The sequence below is a fragment of the Schistocerca nitens genome, chromosome 6 (genome assembly GCF_023898315.1).
Source record: "Schistocerca nitens isolate TAMUIC-IGC-003100 chromosome 6, iqSchNite1.1, whole genome shotgun sequence".
NCBI lineage: Eukaryota > Metazoa > Arthropoda > Insecta > Orthoptera > Acrididae > Schistocerca > Schistocerca nitens.
In genome coordinates, this window is record NC_064619.1 from 704,252,616 (window position 1) to 704,272,854 (window position 20,239).

Genomic DNA, 20,239 nt, shown 5'->3' on the forward strand with positions numbered 1-20,239 from the left:
TGGGAGTCAGGAAATACCATCTTTAATATGAGGTGTAATTATGAAGTTTTGATTATTAATTAAAAATAAATCAAATTATGAAAATGAAAGTTGATGATGGTGTTAGTCTTTCTCTACATATCTGCACTTCAGTGAAACACATTTTTCCCCATAATGGATAACTCGGTTGAGATCTTGGTTGGAGGAGTCTGCATTTTGGTTGTTCAAGAACATTTCACATCAAAAATGCTGCTGTCCTGGTTCAGAGGGCTTTATGAATGGGGATGAGCAGTCACACTTGATGACCACTGTCCATTCAAAAAATGTCATGCAATATGTTAAGAATTGATGTGTGAATGATTTTCACTTTTTCCACTATCATCTTGAGTGCTATACACTGATCATCCAGTGCTGGGGTGAGTAGATTCTTCTCTTGCAATTCACTGTTCTTCACAGAGATGACCTTCCAATTTGTTCATTATTCAGACTAGTGTGACTACACTGAGAGCACCTGCACCACTCAACCATTGTCATACAGTGGTACATTGTTCCACACACTTGCACCAACTCATTGGGGATTGTTGGAGCATTGTTCCCCTTCAAATGCAGCTAACAAAGTACCACATGCTGTTCACTATTTCAGGGACTGTATCCCCCCCACCCCCGTGATCTACTGGCTTGCTACAGTATTGTCATTGGGATTTTAATGTGTACCGGGAATACAGACATGCACCTGTAAACTAACAAAAAAATTACCTACAGAATTCTACTTTTTTTTAAATTGTGTATATACTATAAAATGTTCTTTCAGATAATGAAAATATACAAAATAGGTGAAATGACATTTTTGTGTCTGAAATAAGTACTTCCTAAGAAAAAATAGCAGAGCCTTTATTTTCGTTCCACTGCTTGCCAACATATAACTGTAATTATTTATCTTTGACTGTTAATAATTTGAATTATGCTATGTTAATTGTGCTGAATTTGTGGTGGTATTCTATATTACAAATGAGGAAAAAATGTGCCTTGTGGTTATTCAAGGAATGTGTATCAGACAAGGCTGCCTATTTATTATCTAGAATTCTGTATGTTTTACTGACACAGAAATAAATATGGAGGTAGAAATGAAATGATCCCTGATATTGTTCCTTAAGAACGGTACTCAAGTCTCTTCTTTTTATTTCAGAATGGTAAAAGAGTTTGCGTCACTGAATAACACTACACAAATAAAACGACTGTTGAAGGTATTGGGCCAGGATTTTGCAAATTCTCAAAATGCACACACAAGAAAAGGTGGTTTAATAGGTTTGGCTGCAATTGCTGTAGCTCTAGGAAAGGTAAGAAATGTTTTTACTAAAAGAGTTTATAAAAAATAAAAGTACAACATCTCTAAAGTTTTAGTATATCTTAAATGACATCTCCCTTAACTTGCAATATTGTTTGTCTCCATTTGAGCCTGTGACTCGCATAAGTAGAGGCACTAGCTGTGGACACAGTGGTCCCATGTTCACGTTGATAAGCATAAATTTTGATGAGTTAGAAAGATCTGGAATTGAGTTTATTCAGCTTTGTGAGTAGATTCTTTATTAAGTATGCAACACAACCGGCATGCATACCATCTAAGAAAAGTCCCAGTGACAGTGTCAGTTAATCTAATTATAAGAAACCATGCAAAAAATAGTGTCATCATTATTGATAGACCAGGTTGGGAGCCATAGAACAAGATGTATTAATTGTAAGTATCACAAATGATTATCATACATTTGTGAAATGCAATAAAAGGAGCCTTTAGAATGGTACTGAAACAAGAAATGTTACCACTGGTATTCGCTGCTAGAGAATATGTAACCAGGGTATCAATTCCGTGAATGTGATCTATCAGTCCTGTGTTTGTAATTACCTTCACTTTTAAATCTTCTCTTTATGCACTTGCATTGCTCCTTGAAGTTGTGGTATGCAGTGCCACTCATAGCTATATCGAAATTCTTCACCGTCTGCAGGAAAGTGCTATGATAATGAAAAATTATGTTAGCCACCCATTAGCTACAAATTCAGCATAAACACTTCTGTTCAAAATCCTACTGTATTCAGCAGTTCCCATAACATTTACTACATATCAATTAAACATTGACGTTTAAGCTCTTAATAACCGAACACATCCACAGACAGATTGTGTTGTCCTGATCTGATCTTTGGTATCCATGGCACCCCCAAGTCGTGACATCAAAGCGTAAATGGCTCCTTCCTCCCAGTAAAACACATGCCCTCAGTCATGCCTTGGGGCAGTACTGTGCTTACATTTTTGTTTTATATGTACACATAAATAAAAAGATGTGTGCACAGTATTTAGGCTTTCTGTACAACTACTACCATAAATTAAGGTTTCTACATGACAGTCTTTCATCGGCACAGTAGAAAAGAAGTGGGACATGTCACTAGCTACATGTACCATCACAGCATGTACTTGTTTGAAAGAAACAATGGCCTCCAGTCCAGTAAACATAACACACAGAAATGATTTTAATATTTAGAGTTAGCTTTCAAAAAGTTTGCTGTACTGTGAAAGATATATTTTCAACAGATTTCTGCATATATTTGAGGTGACAAATCACAAGCAATGTACAATGCCAGAAAAAAAAAACTGAAACACCTTCAAGGACAGCGTTCAGTAACACCAGAGTATAATATGTTCATACCGGTGAGTTGTCATGTTCGTGTGTACTGATGGGTTGCCTTGTTAGCGATTCATTTGTCACGGTCATCGGCAATCGGATGGCATTCAGGAGGCTTGTCTGTGCATCCTGTTTTGACTCTGCAGACAACAATTGTTCTGAGTTTAGAGGCGAACAGCATTTGCAACATTTATTATAGGGTACAACCATGCCTCACTGATGACTACATACAGCCCTTTGAATGGGATCACATTGTGGGCTTGCTGGAAGCTGGATGGACATATCGATAGATTGCTGCACATATTGGGCATAATTTGGTGGTAATGTGTCACTGATTTAAACAATGATCTGTGGAACATTCACACAACTGTAGGCCAGATTCTGGATGTCCGCATAGTACAGATGCACTCAAGATTGAAGCATAATGCGATCAGCAGTGGCCAACAAAACACCATCCAGTGAAATCTGGCACATGTAGCACGTACAGTGTCGTCGTATTATTAAAGAAAGCAAGAAAGCCAGCTGGGCTGCTTTCACAAGCACCTTCAACAGTTTTACTCCTTCTTCTGTTGTCTGGGGTAGCCTGCGCCGGCTATCTGGCACTAAGGTCCACTCACCAGTTTCTGGCTTGACAGTCGCGAATGACGTCCTTGTGGCCCCTGAGGCTGTCTCCAATGCCTTCGGCCGCTTTTTCGCAGAGGTTTCGAGCTCCGCTCATTACCACCCTGCCTTCCTCCCCCGCAAACAGGCAGAGGAGGCTAGGCCACCTAACTTCCGCTCCTCGAATCGTGAAAGTTATAATGCCCCATTCACCATGCGGGAACTCGAAACCGCACTTGGCCGATCACGGTCCTCCGCTCCAGGGCCTGATTCTATTCATATTCAGATGCTGAAGAACCTTTCTCCTGCGGGTAAAGGTTTTCTTCTTCGTACTTACAATCGCATCTGGATTGAGGGACATGTTCCCGCATGCTGGCGCGAGTCTATTGTTGTCCCGATTCCTAAGCCGGGGAAGGACAAGCACTTGCCCTCCAGTTATCGACCCATCTCGCTTACCAGCTGTGTCTGTAAAGTGATGGAGCGAATGGTTAACTCTCGATTGGTTTGGCTGCTCGAGTCTCGACGCCTACTTACCAATGTACAATGTGGATTTCGTAGGCGCCGGTCTGCTGTTGACCATCTGGTTACCTTGTCGACCTTCATTATGAATAACTTCTTGCGGAAGCGCCCGACCGCGGCTGTGTTCTTTGATTTGGAGAAGGCTTACGACACCTGTTGGAGGGCGGGCATTCTCCGCACCATGCATACATGGGGTCTTCGCGGTCGCCTCCCTCTTTTTATTCGTTCCTTTTTAATGGATCGACAGTTCAGGGTACGTGTGGGTTCTGTCCTGTCAGACACCTTTCGCCAGGAGAATGGGGTACCACAGGGCTCAGTTTTGAGCGTCGCTCTCTTCGCCATAGCGATCAATCCAATAATGGATTGCCTCCCAGCTGATGTATCAGGCTCCCTTTTCGTAGACGATTTTACCATCTATTGCAGCGCGCAGCATACGTGTTTCCTGGAGCGCTGTCTTCAGCGTTCTCTTGACCGTCTTTACTCATGGAGTGTCGCCAATGGCTTCCGTTTTTCTGCCGAGAAGACGGTCTGTATTAACTTCTGGCGCTACAAAGAATTTCTCCCACCGTCTTTACGACTTGGTCCCGTTGCTCTCCCATTCGTGGAGACAACAAAATTTTTAGGTCTTACATTTGACAGGAAACTTAGTTGGTCTCCACATGTGTCTTATTTGGCTGCCCGTTGTACCCGTTCTCTCAATGTCCTCCGTGTTCTCAGTGGTATGTCGTGGGGAGCGGATCGAACCGTCCTCCTTCGCCTATATCGGTCGATCGTCCGCTCCAAGCTGGATTATGGGAGCTTCGTATACTCCTCTGCACGGCCATCCATCTTACGCCGCCTCAACTCCATACAACATCGGGGTTTACGACTTGCGATCGGAGCGTTTTATACTAGTCCCGTCGAGAGTCTTCATGCTGACGCTGGTGAGTTGCCACTCACCTACCGGCGCGATATACTGCTTTGTCGGTATGCCTGTCGGCTACTGGCAATGCCTGACCACCCATCTTATCGTTCCTTTTTTGATGACTCTCTCGACAGTCAATACGGGTTGTATGTCTCCGCCCTGCTACCCCCTGGAGTTCGCTTTCGTCGCCTCCTTCAACACCTTCATTTTTCACTCCCTGCCACCTTTCGAGTGGGCGAGAGCCACACGCCACCTTGGCTCCAGGCTCAGGTTCGCGTCCACCTTGACCTCTGCTCACTCCCGAAGGAGGTTACCCCCGATTCAGTCTACCACTCCCGTTTTGTCGAACTTCGTTCGAAGTTCATTAATACGACCTTCATTTATACAGATGGCTCTAAGACCAATGACGGGGTCGGGTGTTCTTTTATTGTCGGGGCACAAAGTTTCCAATATCGGCTCCATGGCCATTGTTCGGTCTTCACAGCTGAGCTCTTTGCCCTCTACCAGGCTGTCCTTTACATCTGGCGCCACCGACATTCTGCATATGTCATCTGCTCCGATTCCCTGAGCGCTATCCAGAGCCTCGGTGATCCGTACCCGGTTCACCCTTTCGTGCACCGGATCCAACGCTCTCTTCAGCAGCTGGTGGACGTCGGTTCTCCGGTTAGCTTTATGTGGATTCCTGGCCATGTCGGTATCCCTGGGAACGAAGCTGCAGATGCTGCGGCCAAGGCTGCGGTCCTCCAGCCTCGGACAGCTTCTTGTGGTGTCCCTTCGTCAGATTGTAGCAGGGTAATTTGTCGGCGCATTGTCTCGCTGTGGCATGCCGATTGGGCTGCACTTTCAGACAACAAGCTTCGGGCCTTGAAAGCTCTACCCGTGGCTTGGACGTCCTCCTCACGCCCTTCTCGGCGGGAGGAGGTAGTTTTGGCCCGGTTGCGAATTGGCCACTGCCGGTTCAGCCATCGCCATCTGCTGACGGCTGCGCCGGCGCCGTTCTGCCCATGTGGGCAATTGCTGACGGTCCGCCACATTTTAACGTCGTGTCCGAATTTTAACACCCTACGTCTCGATATTGGCCTGCCATGTACTGTAGAAGCCATTTTAGCGGATGACCCACGAGCAGCTGCTCGCGTTCTTCATTTTATCAATTTGACAACCCTCTCAAAGGACATTTGATTATGCTGTTTTCTTTTTTAATCCTATGCCTGTCAGTATGTCTTTCATCGTGTTCTCCGTTTTGTTGCTGTTTTAAACTTGTGACTCGCGGTGCATTCCTAAAGTAGTCTGGGCGCTAATGACCGTTGACGTTGTGCGCCCTAAAACCACAAAAAAAAAAAAAAAAATGTAGCACGTACTGTGTCATCAGGAACCATTGAACCATTTGCTAGCCGCAGGATTAAAATCACGTGGACCTGTGGCCAGGCTACCCCTGATGGCAGAACACCACCAAGTATGTCTACTCCGATGTCATGAAAGAATTGGCTGTAGAGAGGTATGGCGCTCTGTTGTCTTTAGTGATAAGAGCAGTTTCTGTTTGTGTGCAGGTGGTGGATGTACACCTGCAGAGCTGGTGAGCTGCATACTGTAGAGTTCATTTACCCATGACACACAGGTCCAGTCCCAGGCTTCAAGATGTGGTGGCCCGTCAGTTACAACTCGCTGTCACATTTGTTGTTCCTGTAGGGTAAAGTAACCATTGCCTGCTACATTGCAGAGGCTGTTATCTTCATGCTCCTGCCATTTCATCAACAAGGAGATGTGCTTTTTCAGGAGGACAGTGCACGTCCATATACAGCTGCTGTGATGCAATGTGCTCTTCTTGGTGTATGAAAACTGCCCTGGCCAGTCATGTCACCAGATCTCTAGCCAACTTAACATGTGTGGCACATTATGAAGCAGGAACTTACTCATTCTCCAGGGCCTGCAAGAACCATTGCCATATTGCAATAAAAGACACAAAATGCTTGGGAGAATCTACAACAGGATGCCTTTCAGCACCTCTGTGATCATTTGCATGCGAGAATACATGCCTGCATTGCTGCCTGAGAGGTGTTGCCTGTGTATCAATGCAACTGTTCGGCACTCTTGGTGCATTAGTCTTAAAGTAGTTCCTTCGTCATGTGAAAGAATTCAGTAAGAAAAAGGTAAGATATACACATGCTAAAGGAGATAAAATATAGTCTGAAATGTTGGATTAAGAGAGGCAGAAACTGTGGGTAAAAGAGTTTGGGTGTTAAATTATTACTGCTGCAAGTTTGATGTAAACTGTCTGTTTTTGTTGTGGCTGTATTACTGTGTGATTGGCTACTTCATTGTTTTAGTAAGTGGTCAGAAAGTTACATTCATCTGTAGTATTCTTTTCTCAAATTTCTAGTACAGTGAGATTTTAAGTAGAAGTTTTTAAATATATCATTTTTTAATTATGCTAAACCACTAAACAAAATTTATCATTAAGATTTAACAAATGGCATCTGCCAGAAAAGCAGTTCACAAATCTGATTAATAAACTGTGATTCTGTGGGCATTAATTACCTTAATCTATGAGTGGACACACAATGAAAAGCCATCATCATCATCTCTCTCCTACTCATATAGCTTAATTGTTCATCAGTCTTAACATCACTTGTCTCTACTGTGACCTTCCCCTTCCATGATGGGGACGGAGGGAGGGAAGGGGGGAGGAGGGGGGAGGGGCAATGACATGGATTTAGCCCAACATATGACAGTAGCAGGACATGCAAGTGTGGAGATTTGGATTTTTCTGCAGATCTGGCATTCTGCACCCATCTAAATGCTGCTAGTTACATACATACTGTTTTGGATTCCAACAAACTAAAGGTTTTATAAACTAAGACAAGGTACCAAACAAAATCATGGTGGATGTTTATTAAGAACGAGGCTGTTTCTGTCTAGCACACACCAGAAATGGAAATCTTGCTGTAATAGTCATTCAGAGCATTGTTGACTGATCATCATTCACTTGTATCAATTTTAATTACACATTGAATTCCTTATTCCAGATGGTGTACATAACTCAAGACTTCAGAAAGAAAATGTGTTATTTTGTCAAAAACTGACATTTTGAGCCCGTAGCTGTGTACAAAATGTGGGTTGGCTCTTAGAATATTACAGCAACCAGGCATTTTTTACAGTGCTATTTATTTATTTAAACAGAGCCATGACCAGTTTCAAACCAACAGGTTCATCTTCAGACAGCTAGTTCACATTTTACATTAGATTTCATCTTTTGTTTCCCCAACTGACTAAACTTCTTTGGGGTGATGGTGCCCTATAACCAAAACAAGATGTGAGACAATGTCTTTTCAACTGTAATTGTGCCTCTCAACGATTTTGAGTAATGTAAACAACTTATTATTATTAAAGGGAAGATGTTTCAGTTACTTACGATGAAAGATTCATGCCATTATGTTCCAGTGCAGGCTGCTTATCATCTAGCAGCACTGAAAACAGTGTAATGCACTTTTTTGTCTATAAATATGCATGCGCGCGCGCGCGCGCGCGCGCACACACACACACACACACACACACACACACACACACACACACACACACACACACACAAAGAAGTTTCAGCACACGGATGTATGTATACAAAGATGGTGATATTACAACCATAACAATGCCACAGACTTCCACTCTCAGAGATATTTCATTATGTACACGTATGTGACAGTAGAAATTTACAAACTGCTAATGTTATATTACTTACTATTTACATTGAAAGAGAACTGATTCAAATTAAGATGAACAAATAGAGCTGTCAGTTATAAAGTGTTACTGCAGTGATATTACGTAAATATTGTGCTATACTGTGTAACAGTAGTAACTGTTTTAAGTGCCAGATGTACATAAATAAATATTACAACCATGGACATATTATGGCATTTATTGAAAGCACAGTAAATGAAAGCACAGTAAATGGGTTGGGATGGCTGTGCATATGTAAGTATTACATTTCATAGTTTTTTACTTTAAATTGGAAAGCAGATGGAGGAAATTTTGAAGAAAGGCTGCATTGGCTAACATGCTTTCCAATTTAAAGTCAAAGAACTATTAAATGTAATATTTATATATGCACATCCGTCCCAACCCATTTACTGTGCTATCGATAAATGCCATAATATGTCCGTAGCTGTAATATTTATTTATGTAAATCTGGCACTTATCATTTACTATTGTTCCCATGTATAGCATATTATTTACATAATATCACTGCAGTAACACTTTAGAACTGACTGCTTTATATGTTCATCTTCATTTTAATCAGTTCTCTTTCAATGTAAATAGTAAGTAATGTAACATTAGCTATTTGTAAGTTTCTACTGTAACATACATGTACATAACTCAGAGGGCCATAGACATGGGTTCCAAGGTAGAGGCCATGTTCCTTGCCTTCCGCAAGGTGTTTGATACAGTTCCCCACAGTCGTTTAATGAAAAAAGTAAGAGCATATGGACTATCAGACCAATTGTGTGATTGGATTGAAGAGTTCCTAGATAACAGAACACAGCATGACATTCTCAATGGAGAGAAGTCTTCCCGAAGTAAGAGTGATTTCAGGTGTGCCGCAGGGGAGTATCGTAGGACCGTTGCTATTCACAATATATATAAATGACCTTGTGGATAACATCGGAAGTTCACTGAGGCTTTTTGTGGATGATGCTGTAGTATATCCAGAGGTTGTAACAATGGAAAATTGTACTCAAATACTGGAGGATCTGCAACGAATTGACGCATGTTGCAGGGAATGGCAATTGAATCTCAATGTAGACAATTGTAATGTTCTGCGAATGCATAGAAGGAAAGATACTTTATCATTTAGCTACAATATAACAGGTCAGCAACTGGAAGCAGTTATTTTCATAAGTTATCTGCGAGTAGGTATTAGGAGTGATTTACAATGGAATGACCATACAAAATTAATCGTCAGTAATGCAGATGCCAGACTGAGATTCATTGGAAGAATCTTAGAGGAAATGCAGTCTGAAAACAAAGGAAGTAGGTTACAGTCCACTTGTTTGCCCACTGCTTGAATACTGCTCACCAGTGTGGGATCCGTCCCAGATAGGGTTGATAGAAGAGATAGAGAAGATCCAACGGAGAGCAGCGCGCTTCGTTACAGGATCATTTAGTAATCGCAAAAGTGTTATGGAGATGATAGATGAACTCCAGTGGAAGACTCTGCAAGAGAGACGCTCAGTAGCTCGGTACGGGCTTTTGTTGAAGTTTCGAGAACATACCTTCACCGAGGAGTCAAGCAGTAGATTGCTCCCTCCTACGTATATCTTATGAAGAGACCATCAAAATCGCAGAGATTAGAACCCACACAGACAAATACCAACAATCTTTCTTTCCACGAACAATACGAGACTGAAATAGAAGGGGAACCAATAGAGGTACTCAAGGTACCCTCCGCCACACACCGTCAGTTGGCTTGTGGAGTATGAATGTAGATGTAGATAATGAAATATCTCTGAGCGTGGAAATCTTTGGCATTGTTATGGTTGTAATATCGCCGTCTTTGTATACATACCTCCGTGTGATGAAACTTCTCAGTGTGTGAGTGGTGCTTTACAGTATGTGTATATTTATAGACAAAAAAGTGCATTATACTGTTTTCGGTGTTCCAAGATAAGCAACCTGCACTGGAACATACGGCATGGATTCTTCATCGTAAGTAACCAAAACATCTTCCCTTTAATAATAATAATAATTTGTTTACATCACTTGAAATCATTATCGTTAAAAAGATATTGTCTCACATCTTGTTTTGGTTGTAGGGCACCACTACCCCAAGGAAGTTTCATCAGTTGGGGAAACAAAAGATGAAATATACTGTAAAATGTGAACTAGCCATCTGAAGATGAACCTGTCAGTTCGAAACCGGTAACGCTGCAGTTTAAATAAATAAATAGCTTTGTAAAAAGTGACTGGTACTGTAATGTTCTATGTAAGAGTCAACCAATAAGAAACTGTGCTAGGAATATTTTCTCTCTTACATGCAGTTGTAAATATTTTTATTGATGCAGGTACTACATGTGCTAACCATGGATGGTCTGTACAGTTATGTTAAAGTCATTCATGTCTTTTAAAAAATGATGGTCCAATATAATTGTCCTATGGTATGGAGGACTTCATTATAATGTAATTTAACAAGCAAGGCTTTGTGTGTGTTACCAAATGTGATCATTCATATTCAGTGTGGACACCGGTAAGCATTGACTACTGGGAAATTTCATGCTATTCTGTATTGCAAATTCACTCATTCATACATCGTGTTCCATCAGTCCCATCAGGAAGGAGAGAGAGGGGGGGGGGGGGGAGCAGCTGCTTTGAAAAAAAGCCACTGCAGCTCCTTCTATACTACAAAAGAAAAGCTTCTATTATCTAATTCTTCAAACAGAGCATTTTAGCTTTATACCGACAGCTGTTGGCTGATTTTATACTGTCTGGTACAGGTATTTGAGTTGGACAGAATTAAGTATCACAGTTCATGTATTCAGATACATTTTGGGAGTGGCTAAAGAAGTATTCTGTTTGGAGATTTTCAGTTTCCTGCCTGCTATCTGCTGGCAGCCTGTTCTAGGCTTTTGTCTCAGAATATAAAGCTACATTCTGAACCACAGAGAGGAATACATAGTCTACATGGGAGTTATTTCTGATAGTAGTATTGTGGATTGCTGCTTTCATTCTAAATTCATCTAATATTAACCATGAATACCACTAGCAAGTATGAGTATTGGCTGGTAAGAGTAAGAATCCCTAGGACACTGGACAGGCTTCTGCAAGATGCTCAGTTACAAACTTACACAATATTCTTATTGTACACTTCTATAGAATAAACACTTCTTTCACCTTAGCTGCACTGCCCCAGAAGTCTTCGGCATAGGATAGAATTGAGTGAAAGTATGGTCGCAATTTTGCCTGCCAGTCAACATAGTGCATGAGATTTCTGCTGTGCAAGGCAGGCAGAATTGAGCCTTTTACTTAATTTATCCAGTTACTTACACTGGTCCTACTTCTGTTAGGTGAATGTTAATATCATCTTATACATCATCTGTACTAACTCTGGAGACCAAAATTATCTGTTGTGCAGGATGAGTCAGCTCAAATACTTCCAGAGCCATTTAAGATATTGTAGTTCCATTTTCACTCAGATGAATTGTGAAAGAGTCCTCACTAAATGACATGCAATCTCTTGTCATAGCTGTGTTAATAACAGAGATGCCAGTAAAAACTTAGCTAATTTGAATGGAACAGTAGTAATTTATGTTGCCAGGCTCATAGTTCTGAAAAAAGATAAATTCTGTGGCATTTCACTTTTCAAAATCTAATTACTGGTCTGAGTAATCATAGTATTTAGAGCTCAGGAACTATCTGTTTTGAACATGAAGCTGATTGCAGGCTTATGCGGAAGTCCATGATTTCAGACCCAAATAAAGAAATACCTCACACCATATAAATAGAAAACAGAGTATTGCACCACTATGATACTGGTATGAAAGGTGAACAAAGAAAATGTAACTTTCATTCTGTCTGCATCATTTTTGTGTGTGGAGTGCTGAGGTAATTTGAAATAACAGGTAAATGTCTTTCAAACACAATATAAAAAGTGTATGTTGCTATTTTATGGAGAATGTAGAATGGCAATGGAATACTACATAGAGAGTGAGGAGCAAGCCTGCCATGAGCAGAATGATCAAAATAGATGTTCTGACTGCTGTTACTCATAAGCCATATGTTAGCTCTGGAGAAGCTGCAAGTGTCTCTGGAATATGTCAGCATAGCATTGTACACATTTTGCATGCAGACAGCTTCAAACTGTATCATATGTCATTTCACCTGCAAATAAACCAATGCATTTGCAGAAGATATGTGGATTCTGTCACTCGGTTTCTAATGTGACATTAGGACAATAGATTCTTTCTTCAAAGAATTCTCTTTACCGATGGAGCTACCTTTACAAATCAGTGCATAAGAAATGTGTGTTATTAGGCTATTGAGAATCCTCAGTGCTGAAACAGGTTGAATATCAGAGGTAGTGAGGTGTGTATGTTTGGTCCAGAATTAGTGGAGACTGCATAATTGGTCCTTACTTAATAGGAAAAACCTTAAAAGCTTAACGATACATATAACTTCTTGCCAAAGTGCTGCTGGCTATCCTAGAGGTAACATCACTTGAAATATGTAGATGTATGTGGCACCAACTCAACAGGTGCCTGGCTCACTACTCACCTATGGTTAGGTGAATATTCATACAGGTCTAGTGATCTCTGGATAATACGTGAAGGCATCAATTGGTCAGCATATGGGCTTAATTTGACACCACTGTAAATTTTTCTCTGGGGTAAACTCAAAGATAAAAGCTATGTACAAGTTCCAACAACCCAAGAGGATTTAAAACAGCATTTTTGCAGTGTGCCTAATTATATTAAAGGAACCTGTTCGGTCTATACAGAAGTCATTGTGCCAGCAACTGCAAACATGTATGGCAATAGACAGTGGTCATTTCAAACACTTGATGATATAAATGTAGTTTTAAGAAAGTTTTTATAACCACATCCTTTTGTGATTTCCATTTTGTTGTCATTGCTGATGTAATTTTGGATTGTAAGTGTCGTGCGGTAATTTAAAGATTCATTCATATTCCTGCCTGCTGTGGGCACCATCTCTGGGGCTGACTTCTGCCACAGCAGAACACACCAGCAAGAGCAATATAGTTGCTCTGCAGCTGCATGGCAGGACATGGAGCAGCATGCTATTACAACGAGGAATCCGGTATATGGGAGTGAACCAGCAACACCAACTTGGAACTGGCATCAAGGGTTCATGGACAGCGGAAGAGATGAGTTTGTGTACAGCACATCAACTGAGCTTGTTTATGTCCTGGCGTGACTGGCCCAGTTAGTCGGCCAGTGATAGCACCGCCATGTAGATAAATGACGGGGAATCTGCTGTCATCAGGTGGATACTCTGTGAAACAAAAGAGTATCAAGACAGTCAGCAGTATTTGAAGACAGGTAGCAACTTTCTAAGAGAGCAACCAGCTGTATGAGATGAAGGAGGAAGTCGCGGGGCAAAGCAGTGTGGCAGCCTGATAGATTTGCAGTGTGGACTTGTGGTGGCTTGCTGTGTACATGGGCCACTGACTATGGTGGAGCAGCAGACAGTGCTTGCTTTGTGGATCCAGGGAATAAGGCAAAGCCAGATTCAAGTTGCAGTAGTTAGTGTTGTTTGACTAAGATAGTTAAAGGAGATTATGCCAGTTGTGATCTGTGTAATCTTTGTAGTGAAGACAACTGTGTCTGGCTTGGCCAATTTGTCATGAAAGGGATCGCATTGTAATTATAGTGAGACCGTAGTGGGATGTAGTGTATAAGTTGAGAACCTGTATTTTGTAATTGTATTGTCTGTACTGACTGTCACCATCCTGTTGTTTTCATTTATTTTGTGTAGCCAAGTTTAAGCTGTTTTGGTGTGTTTTATTACTACATTCTGTTCTCTTGTTAACTGCGCATTTAGTATTAGTTAGTGTCAGTTTTTGGTTGGGTGTATTTCAGATTTTTGTCCTGGGAAAAGGTTGATTATTGCGTGCTTTCTTTATCTATTTTACTTTTGTTGTATTATTTGTGGTGTATTATTTTGTGCCTCATTTATTGTATGACGTCTCTTAGAAAAGCGTCTGACCTTTAGCCGGGAAAAAAACTGGCTTACCTAGAGCAGTGGACACCTAATCACCCTCAGAGTAATTCACTTGGGACTCTACACACTTCTCCCAGTGGTGCCACCATTGTTGGAAGCATGCTGAAAAAGCCTCTTTCAGAATGGAGTTTAGCTTGGCTGGCCTTGCTGCCACTATGTCCTCTCTTGTCTGAAATGATGTTCCTTTCAGTGAGCTCTTGAATTTGGGGAACAGCCAGAAGTTGCAAGGTCCCATATCAGAAGAGTAAGGAGCCTGTTGAAGCACAGGAATCTGGTTTTTGCCAAAAATGTCTGAATCAGGTGCAAGGAATGTGCTGGAGAATTGTTGTGATTCAGGTGCCAGTATCCTGTTGACTGCAAGTCTGGTCTCTTGTCCCATACACCATCACATAGGCAATGGAGGACATCCCTGTAATACTCTTTAGTGGTAGATTGACCCTGTGGTGCATACTCATTGTGTACCACGCAGTGGCACTCATAGAAAGCAGTCAGCATCACTTTGATGTGGCTGCGCAGTTGATGGGCGTTCTTTGGTCTTGGTGACGAGGAATGCTTCCACTGTGATGACTGGGATTGGGTTTCTGTGTCATACCCATACACTCAGGAATCTCTACCAGTGATTACAGTGTTCACAAAGTCAGAATCACTGTGGCACCCAGCTTGTCCTGTGAGACTTCAACGCAAAGTTGCTGTTGCTCTGCCATCAGCAGCTTACACTCTCTTCATGACCAAACCTTCAGTCACAATGGAAAGTGCTGATGCCTACCTCTTCTGCAATTTCCCTGATGGTCACACGACAGTCCCACATCACCACAGTGTTCACTTTGGCAATGACCTGGTCATTTCAGCATGTTGATGGCCAACAGGAGCACAGCTCGCTCTCCAGCAATGTGCAGCTGTCTTTAAACTGGTTGTACCACTCCTTAATCTATGTGATGCCCATATCATTGTCACCAAAAGTTGTCTGATTCTTCTGAATGGTTTACACCTGCCTGTCACTCAGTTTCAGGGAAAATTTGATGCAATAGCGGTGCCCCAGTCATTCCGACATTTCCCTTGGAATGAAAAACCAACATGAGCACTCAACTGCTGTATGCCAGCAACTGACTGTCGACAGGCAGGAAAAAATTCGCACATGCATGTGAAGGTTCAAGATCAGCTTATGCAAGCATGCTAGATTCAAATCCATCAGATTCTCACTCAAGAAAAGAAAATTAAAGGAGGGAGGGAGGGGGGGGGGGAGAGGGAGAGGGGGGGGGAGAGGAGAGAGAGAGTGAGTGAGTGGGGGGGGGGGGGTTGGACATTTTTCTAACAGACCTTGTAAGGTTGAAGAAATAGAAAGGGGTAGTAGATAATTATATCGTGTGCTTTATCATGAGAGATATCAGGTTTTTGGATTTTGATAATTTAGCACTGACTGCTTAGTTTGTGTCATCTTGTGTGTTTGCTCATAGTTGTTGAAATTGATTAATACATTTCTTTAAACACTGTTACGGATTTACACCGACAAAACCTCCAGCCATTTTCCACTCCCACCATTTCCTGCTCCACAGTGTGTATCTTGATATTAAATTCTTAGCTCAAAGCTGTTATTAAACATTCTCTACTCTTCGATTCTGTGTTTTACAAATCCTTTCATTTTTTATCATGCTCCTTTCTTTCAAGGGAATTGGCAGAAATATGAGCAGAACTGTTATCATAGTTAACTGGTGAATCATCCTTAGATACCATATCCTTTGCCTTCTGGTTGATGTGCCGGTCTAGGCATATGTTGCCAAGTGTTTTAGAACAATTTCTAAATTTAATTTTTCTCATCTTTTCTGCTTTTGTAAATACATTCGCTTGACACTGTTAGGCTGGAGTGCCCCACCAGCCTGGTACAACAGTTTTGTATAACATCCTCATAAGACGCAGATCAGTTTCGTGTATAAAACAGATAACTCTTATTATAATTTCTCTAAAACTAATCAGATTTTGTAAAGAGATATGCCGTTGAATCTGTATGATTTAGAACTATGAAACTAGCAGCAGAAATTACTATAGTTCCACCTGAAAAAATGAAGTTGATTCTGATCTCTGCAAGTAATATAGCTATATGAATGTTAGTGAGAAATTTTCATCATTCTTTTGGGTGGAAACAAAATTATATCTTAAACTGATCAGGAAACAAGATGAACAGCTTATCTTAATGATCTTGTATAATATACCTTTCTTCATTTTTGGTTCTTAATATTCATCATCATATTTTCAACTTTCTGTGCCATTTTCATTGCTCATTTTGTGGACATATTTGCTTTGGACAATCTGTGTGAAGTATTTTCTTGCCTACAAGTTATTAAATAAGTGAAATTTCACATTTCCAACTAACTGGATCCAAGTGTAAGAATGAAACAGAATTTGGTTCCGGAAAAAAAAAGTAAATGAATCAGTGGCACTTCTGTGTTTTGTACAACTATTTACATATCTACTAATCTTGAGATTTGCAAACTTTACCAGCTACATCTGTCTTAACTTACATAATTTTTTTATTCTGCTTCTATGGTAGTAAATGCTGCCAATTCTATAATTGTCTCTTCTTTTTTATTTGCAGCAAGATTGTGGTCTGTACACGAAAGAACTGGTGTATCCAATATTGGCCTGCTTCACTGACTCAGATCTGAGAGTGCGTTACTATGCCTGTGAATCATTATACAATGTTGTCAAAGTGGCTCGAGGTTCAGTTCTTATCTATTTCTCTGACATTTTTAGTGCTCTCAGTAAGCTAGCAGCTGATCCAGACCAAAATGTGAAGAATGGATCAGAACTGTTGGACAGACTTATGAAGGTAAGCAATATTCCAAATTAATTTATTTGTGTGTTATTTGGGGACATCTGTAGTTCTTTATACATTTCCTGCCAGGTGATTCTGTAATAGTAAGGAGAAAGTAAGCAGGAGGTATAGAATACCTCTTTTCCATAGTAATCAATTATTTTTGTTTCATTGTATTCATTAAGCAGTGAATGTGATATGCACATACAATGAACCATGGACCTTGCCGAAGTGGGGTAGCTTGCATGCCTCAACGATACAGATTTCTGTACCATAGATGCAACCACAATCTGTGAAGAGGCCAGACTAACCTTTGATTCCTGACGAGTACAGCAGTCTTTTGAGTAGTTGCAGGGACAACAGTCTGAATGACTGACTGTTCTGGCCTTGTACCATTATCCAGAAGGCCTTGCTCAGATGCTGTGAACAGTTGAAACCAAGGGAAACTACAGCCGTTATTTTTCTCTGTGGCATGTAGCTCTACTGTGTGTCTTATATGTCATGATACCGTCTTCAGTATAATATTCCTGATGTAAAATAGTCCCCTGTTTATGTCTCTTGGTAGGGGGTACTCAAGTGTATGTTATTAGCAGTAAAAGCAAGACTGGTATTCTACATGTCAGAGTGGGAATATTAAACCCCTTAAACAGGTAGGTAGAGTAGATAATTTAAAAAAGAGAGATGGCTAAGTTGAAGTGCGATATAGTGAGAACTGATGAAGTGCAATGGCAGGAAAAACAGAAATTCTGGTTAAGTGAGTACAGAGTTATCAACAAAAAAACCTCAATGGGAATAATCCAGGAGTGGGTCTAATAATGAGTAAGAAAATAATAATATGGGTAAGCTTCTGTGAACAGCATAATGAATACATTATTGTAGCCAAGACAGACACAAAGCCAACACACACACCATAATAGTACAATTTTATATGCACAATAGTTTGCAGAGGAAGAAGAGATAGAATGTATGTATGATGTAAGGATAAAAGTAGTTATTCATATAGTTAAGGGAAATGAAAATTTGTGATGGGGGGACTGGAATTCAGTTGTAGAAAAAAAGAAGGGAAGGAAAATTAATACTGGAAATAGACTGCGAGAAAGGAGTGAAAGGGGAAGCTACCTGATAGAATTTTGCTTGGAACACAATTCAATCATCATAAACATTTGGCTTATGAATCATGAAAGAAAGCTGTATACTTGGAGGAGATCTGGAGACACCAGAAGGTTTTGGATAGATTGTACACTGAAGCACCAAATGAACTAGTATAGGCCTGCATATTCAAATACAGAGATATGTAAACAAGCAGAATAAAGTGCTGCTGTCAGCAATGCCTATATAAGACAACAAGTGTCTGTTACAGTTGTTAGATTTGTCACTGCTGCTATAATGGCAGGTTATCAAGATTTAAGTGAGTTTGAACGTGATGTTATAGTCGGCGCACTAGTGAAAGGGCACAACATGTCTGAGATAGTGATGAAGTGGGCACTTTCCCGTACAACCATTTCATGTGATTGTATCATGAATATCAGGAACTCGGAAAAACATTAAGTCTCCAACATCACTGCAGCAGGAAAAAGATCCTGCAAGAACGGGACCAATGATGACTGAAAAGAATCATTCAGTGTGATAGAAGTGCAATCCTTCTGCAAATTGCTGCAGATTTCAATGCTGGGCCATCAGCATGTGTCAGGGTGTGAACAATGCAATGCAACACCATTAATATGGGCTTTTGGAGCCAAAGTCCCCGTGTGTACCCTTGATGACAGCACAACACAAAGCTTTACATCTCATCTGGATCCATCAACACCGACATTGGACTGTTGATGATTGGAAACATGTTGTACGGTCGGACGAGTCTAGTTTCAAATTGTATTGAGTGTATGGGTATGGAGACCTCATGAATCCATGGACCCTGAATGTCAGCAGGGGACTGTTAAAGCTGGTGGAGGCTCTGTAATGGTGCGGGGCGTGTGCAGTTGGAGTGATGTGGGAACCCTGATACGTCTAGATAAAACTCTGACAGGTGACACACAAGCATTCTGTCTGACCACCTGCATGCATTCTGACTGACGTGGGCAATTCGAGCAGGATGATGTGACACCCCACACGTCCAGGATTGCTGTAGAGTGGCTCCAGGAACACTCTTCAGAGTTTAAACAGTTCTGCTAGCCACCGAACTAGCACTACTTCATAGTCAAGTCCATGCCACGTCGTGTTGCGGCACTTCTGCGTGCTTGTGGGGGGGGCCCCTACATGATATTAGGCAGGTGTACCAGTTTCTTTGGCTCTTCAGTGTATAATGCCAAGACAGAGATATTGCAAAACATTTCCCGAGGCAGATGTAGACTCTGACGATAATTTATTGGTTATAAACTGCACGTAACTGAATTACAGAACGATGGGAAGTTATGGAGGTGGGTCCTGGACAAATTGAAAGAACCAAATTTAGTTGAGAGTTTCAAAGGGAGAATTAGGTGGTGATTGACTGAAGCAGGGGGAGGGAATACTGTAGAAGACAAATGGGTAGGTGTAAGAGATGAAATAGTGAAGGCATCAGAGAATCAAATAGGCAAACTTTTGCCTCATGAGGCGAAGTCACTATGTACACAATTGGCAGGCTGGAAAGGACAGAAGGAATACTTCCATGAAGACTTCGTACCTCCCTCCAGTCAGCCAACATCTGAGTCTTCCTCTGCAAATCGGAAAGGCTCCAAGAAGTCAAACAAAGGCAAACAGTCTTCTTCTTCTTCACCGGCTCGGAGGTCCTCTTCGATGGCGTCACCACGTGATACCCTCACCCGGCCGAGCCCTGTGTCTCCAATGTGCACCACCAAACCCCCCCTGCGGGTCCGGGGTAAGAATAGGCCCGAGGTATTCCTGCCTGTCGTAAGAGGCGACTAAAAGGAGTCCCTCCCCCTCAAGGGGGTAGTTAGCGCCTGTGTCCGGAGACGGACGGTTCCACGACCTCTATTTGCGGTCATTTTGCTTTTTCACTTCTCGTTTCTTCCTTTCTTTGGTTGGTTCCTTTCT

The 20,239-nt window shown here is 41.4% G+C and overlaps 1 protein-coding gene across 1 annotated transcript in view; it reads left to right on the forward strand.

Moving 5' to 3' along the window:
* The window catches only part of LOC126262990 (protein VAC14 homolog), a 150,080-nt gene that overhangs the window by 3,354 nt on the left and 126,487 nt on the right, over positions 1-20,239 (forward strand). Inside the window, exons 2-3 of the mRNA XM_049959942.1 lie at positions 1,166-1,316; positions 16,991-17,224. Coding sequence (XP_049815899.1) covers positions 1,166-1,316; positions 16,991-17,224 — 385 coding nt within the window. The remainder of the gene's footprint in view (positions 1-1,165; positions 1,317-16,990; positions 17,225-20,239) is intronic.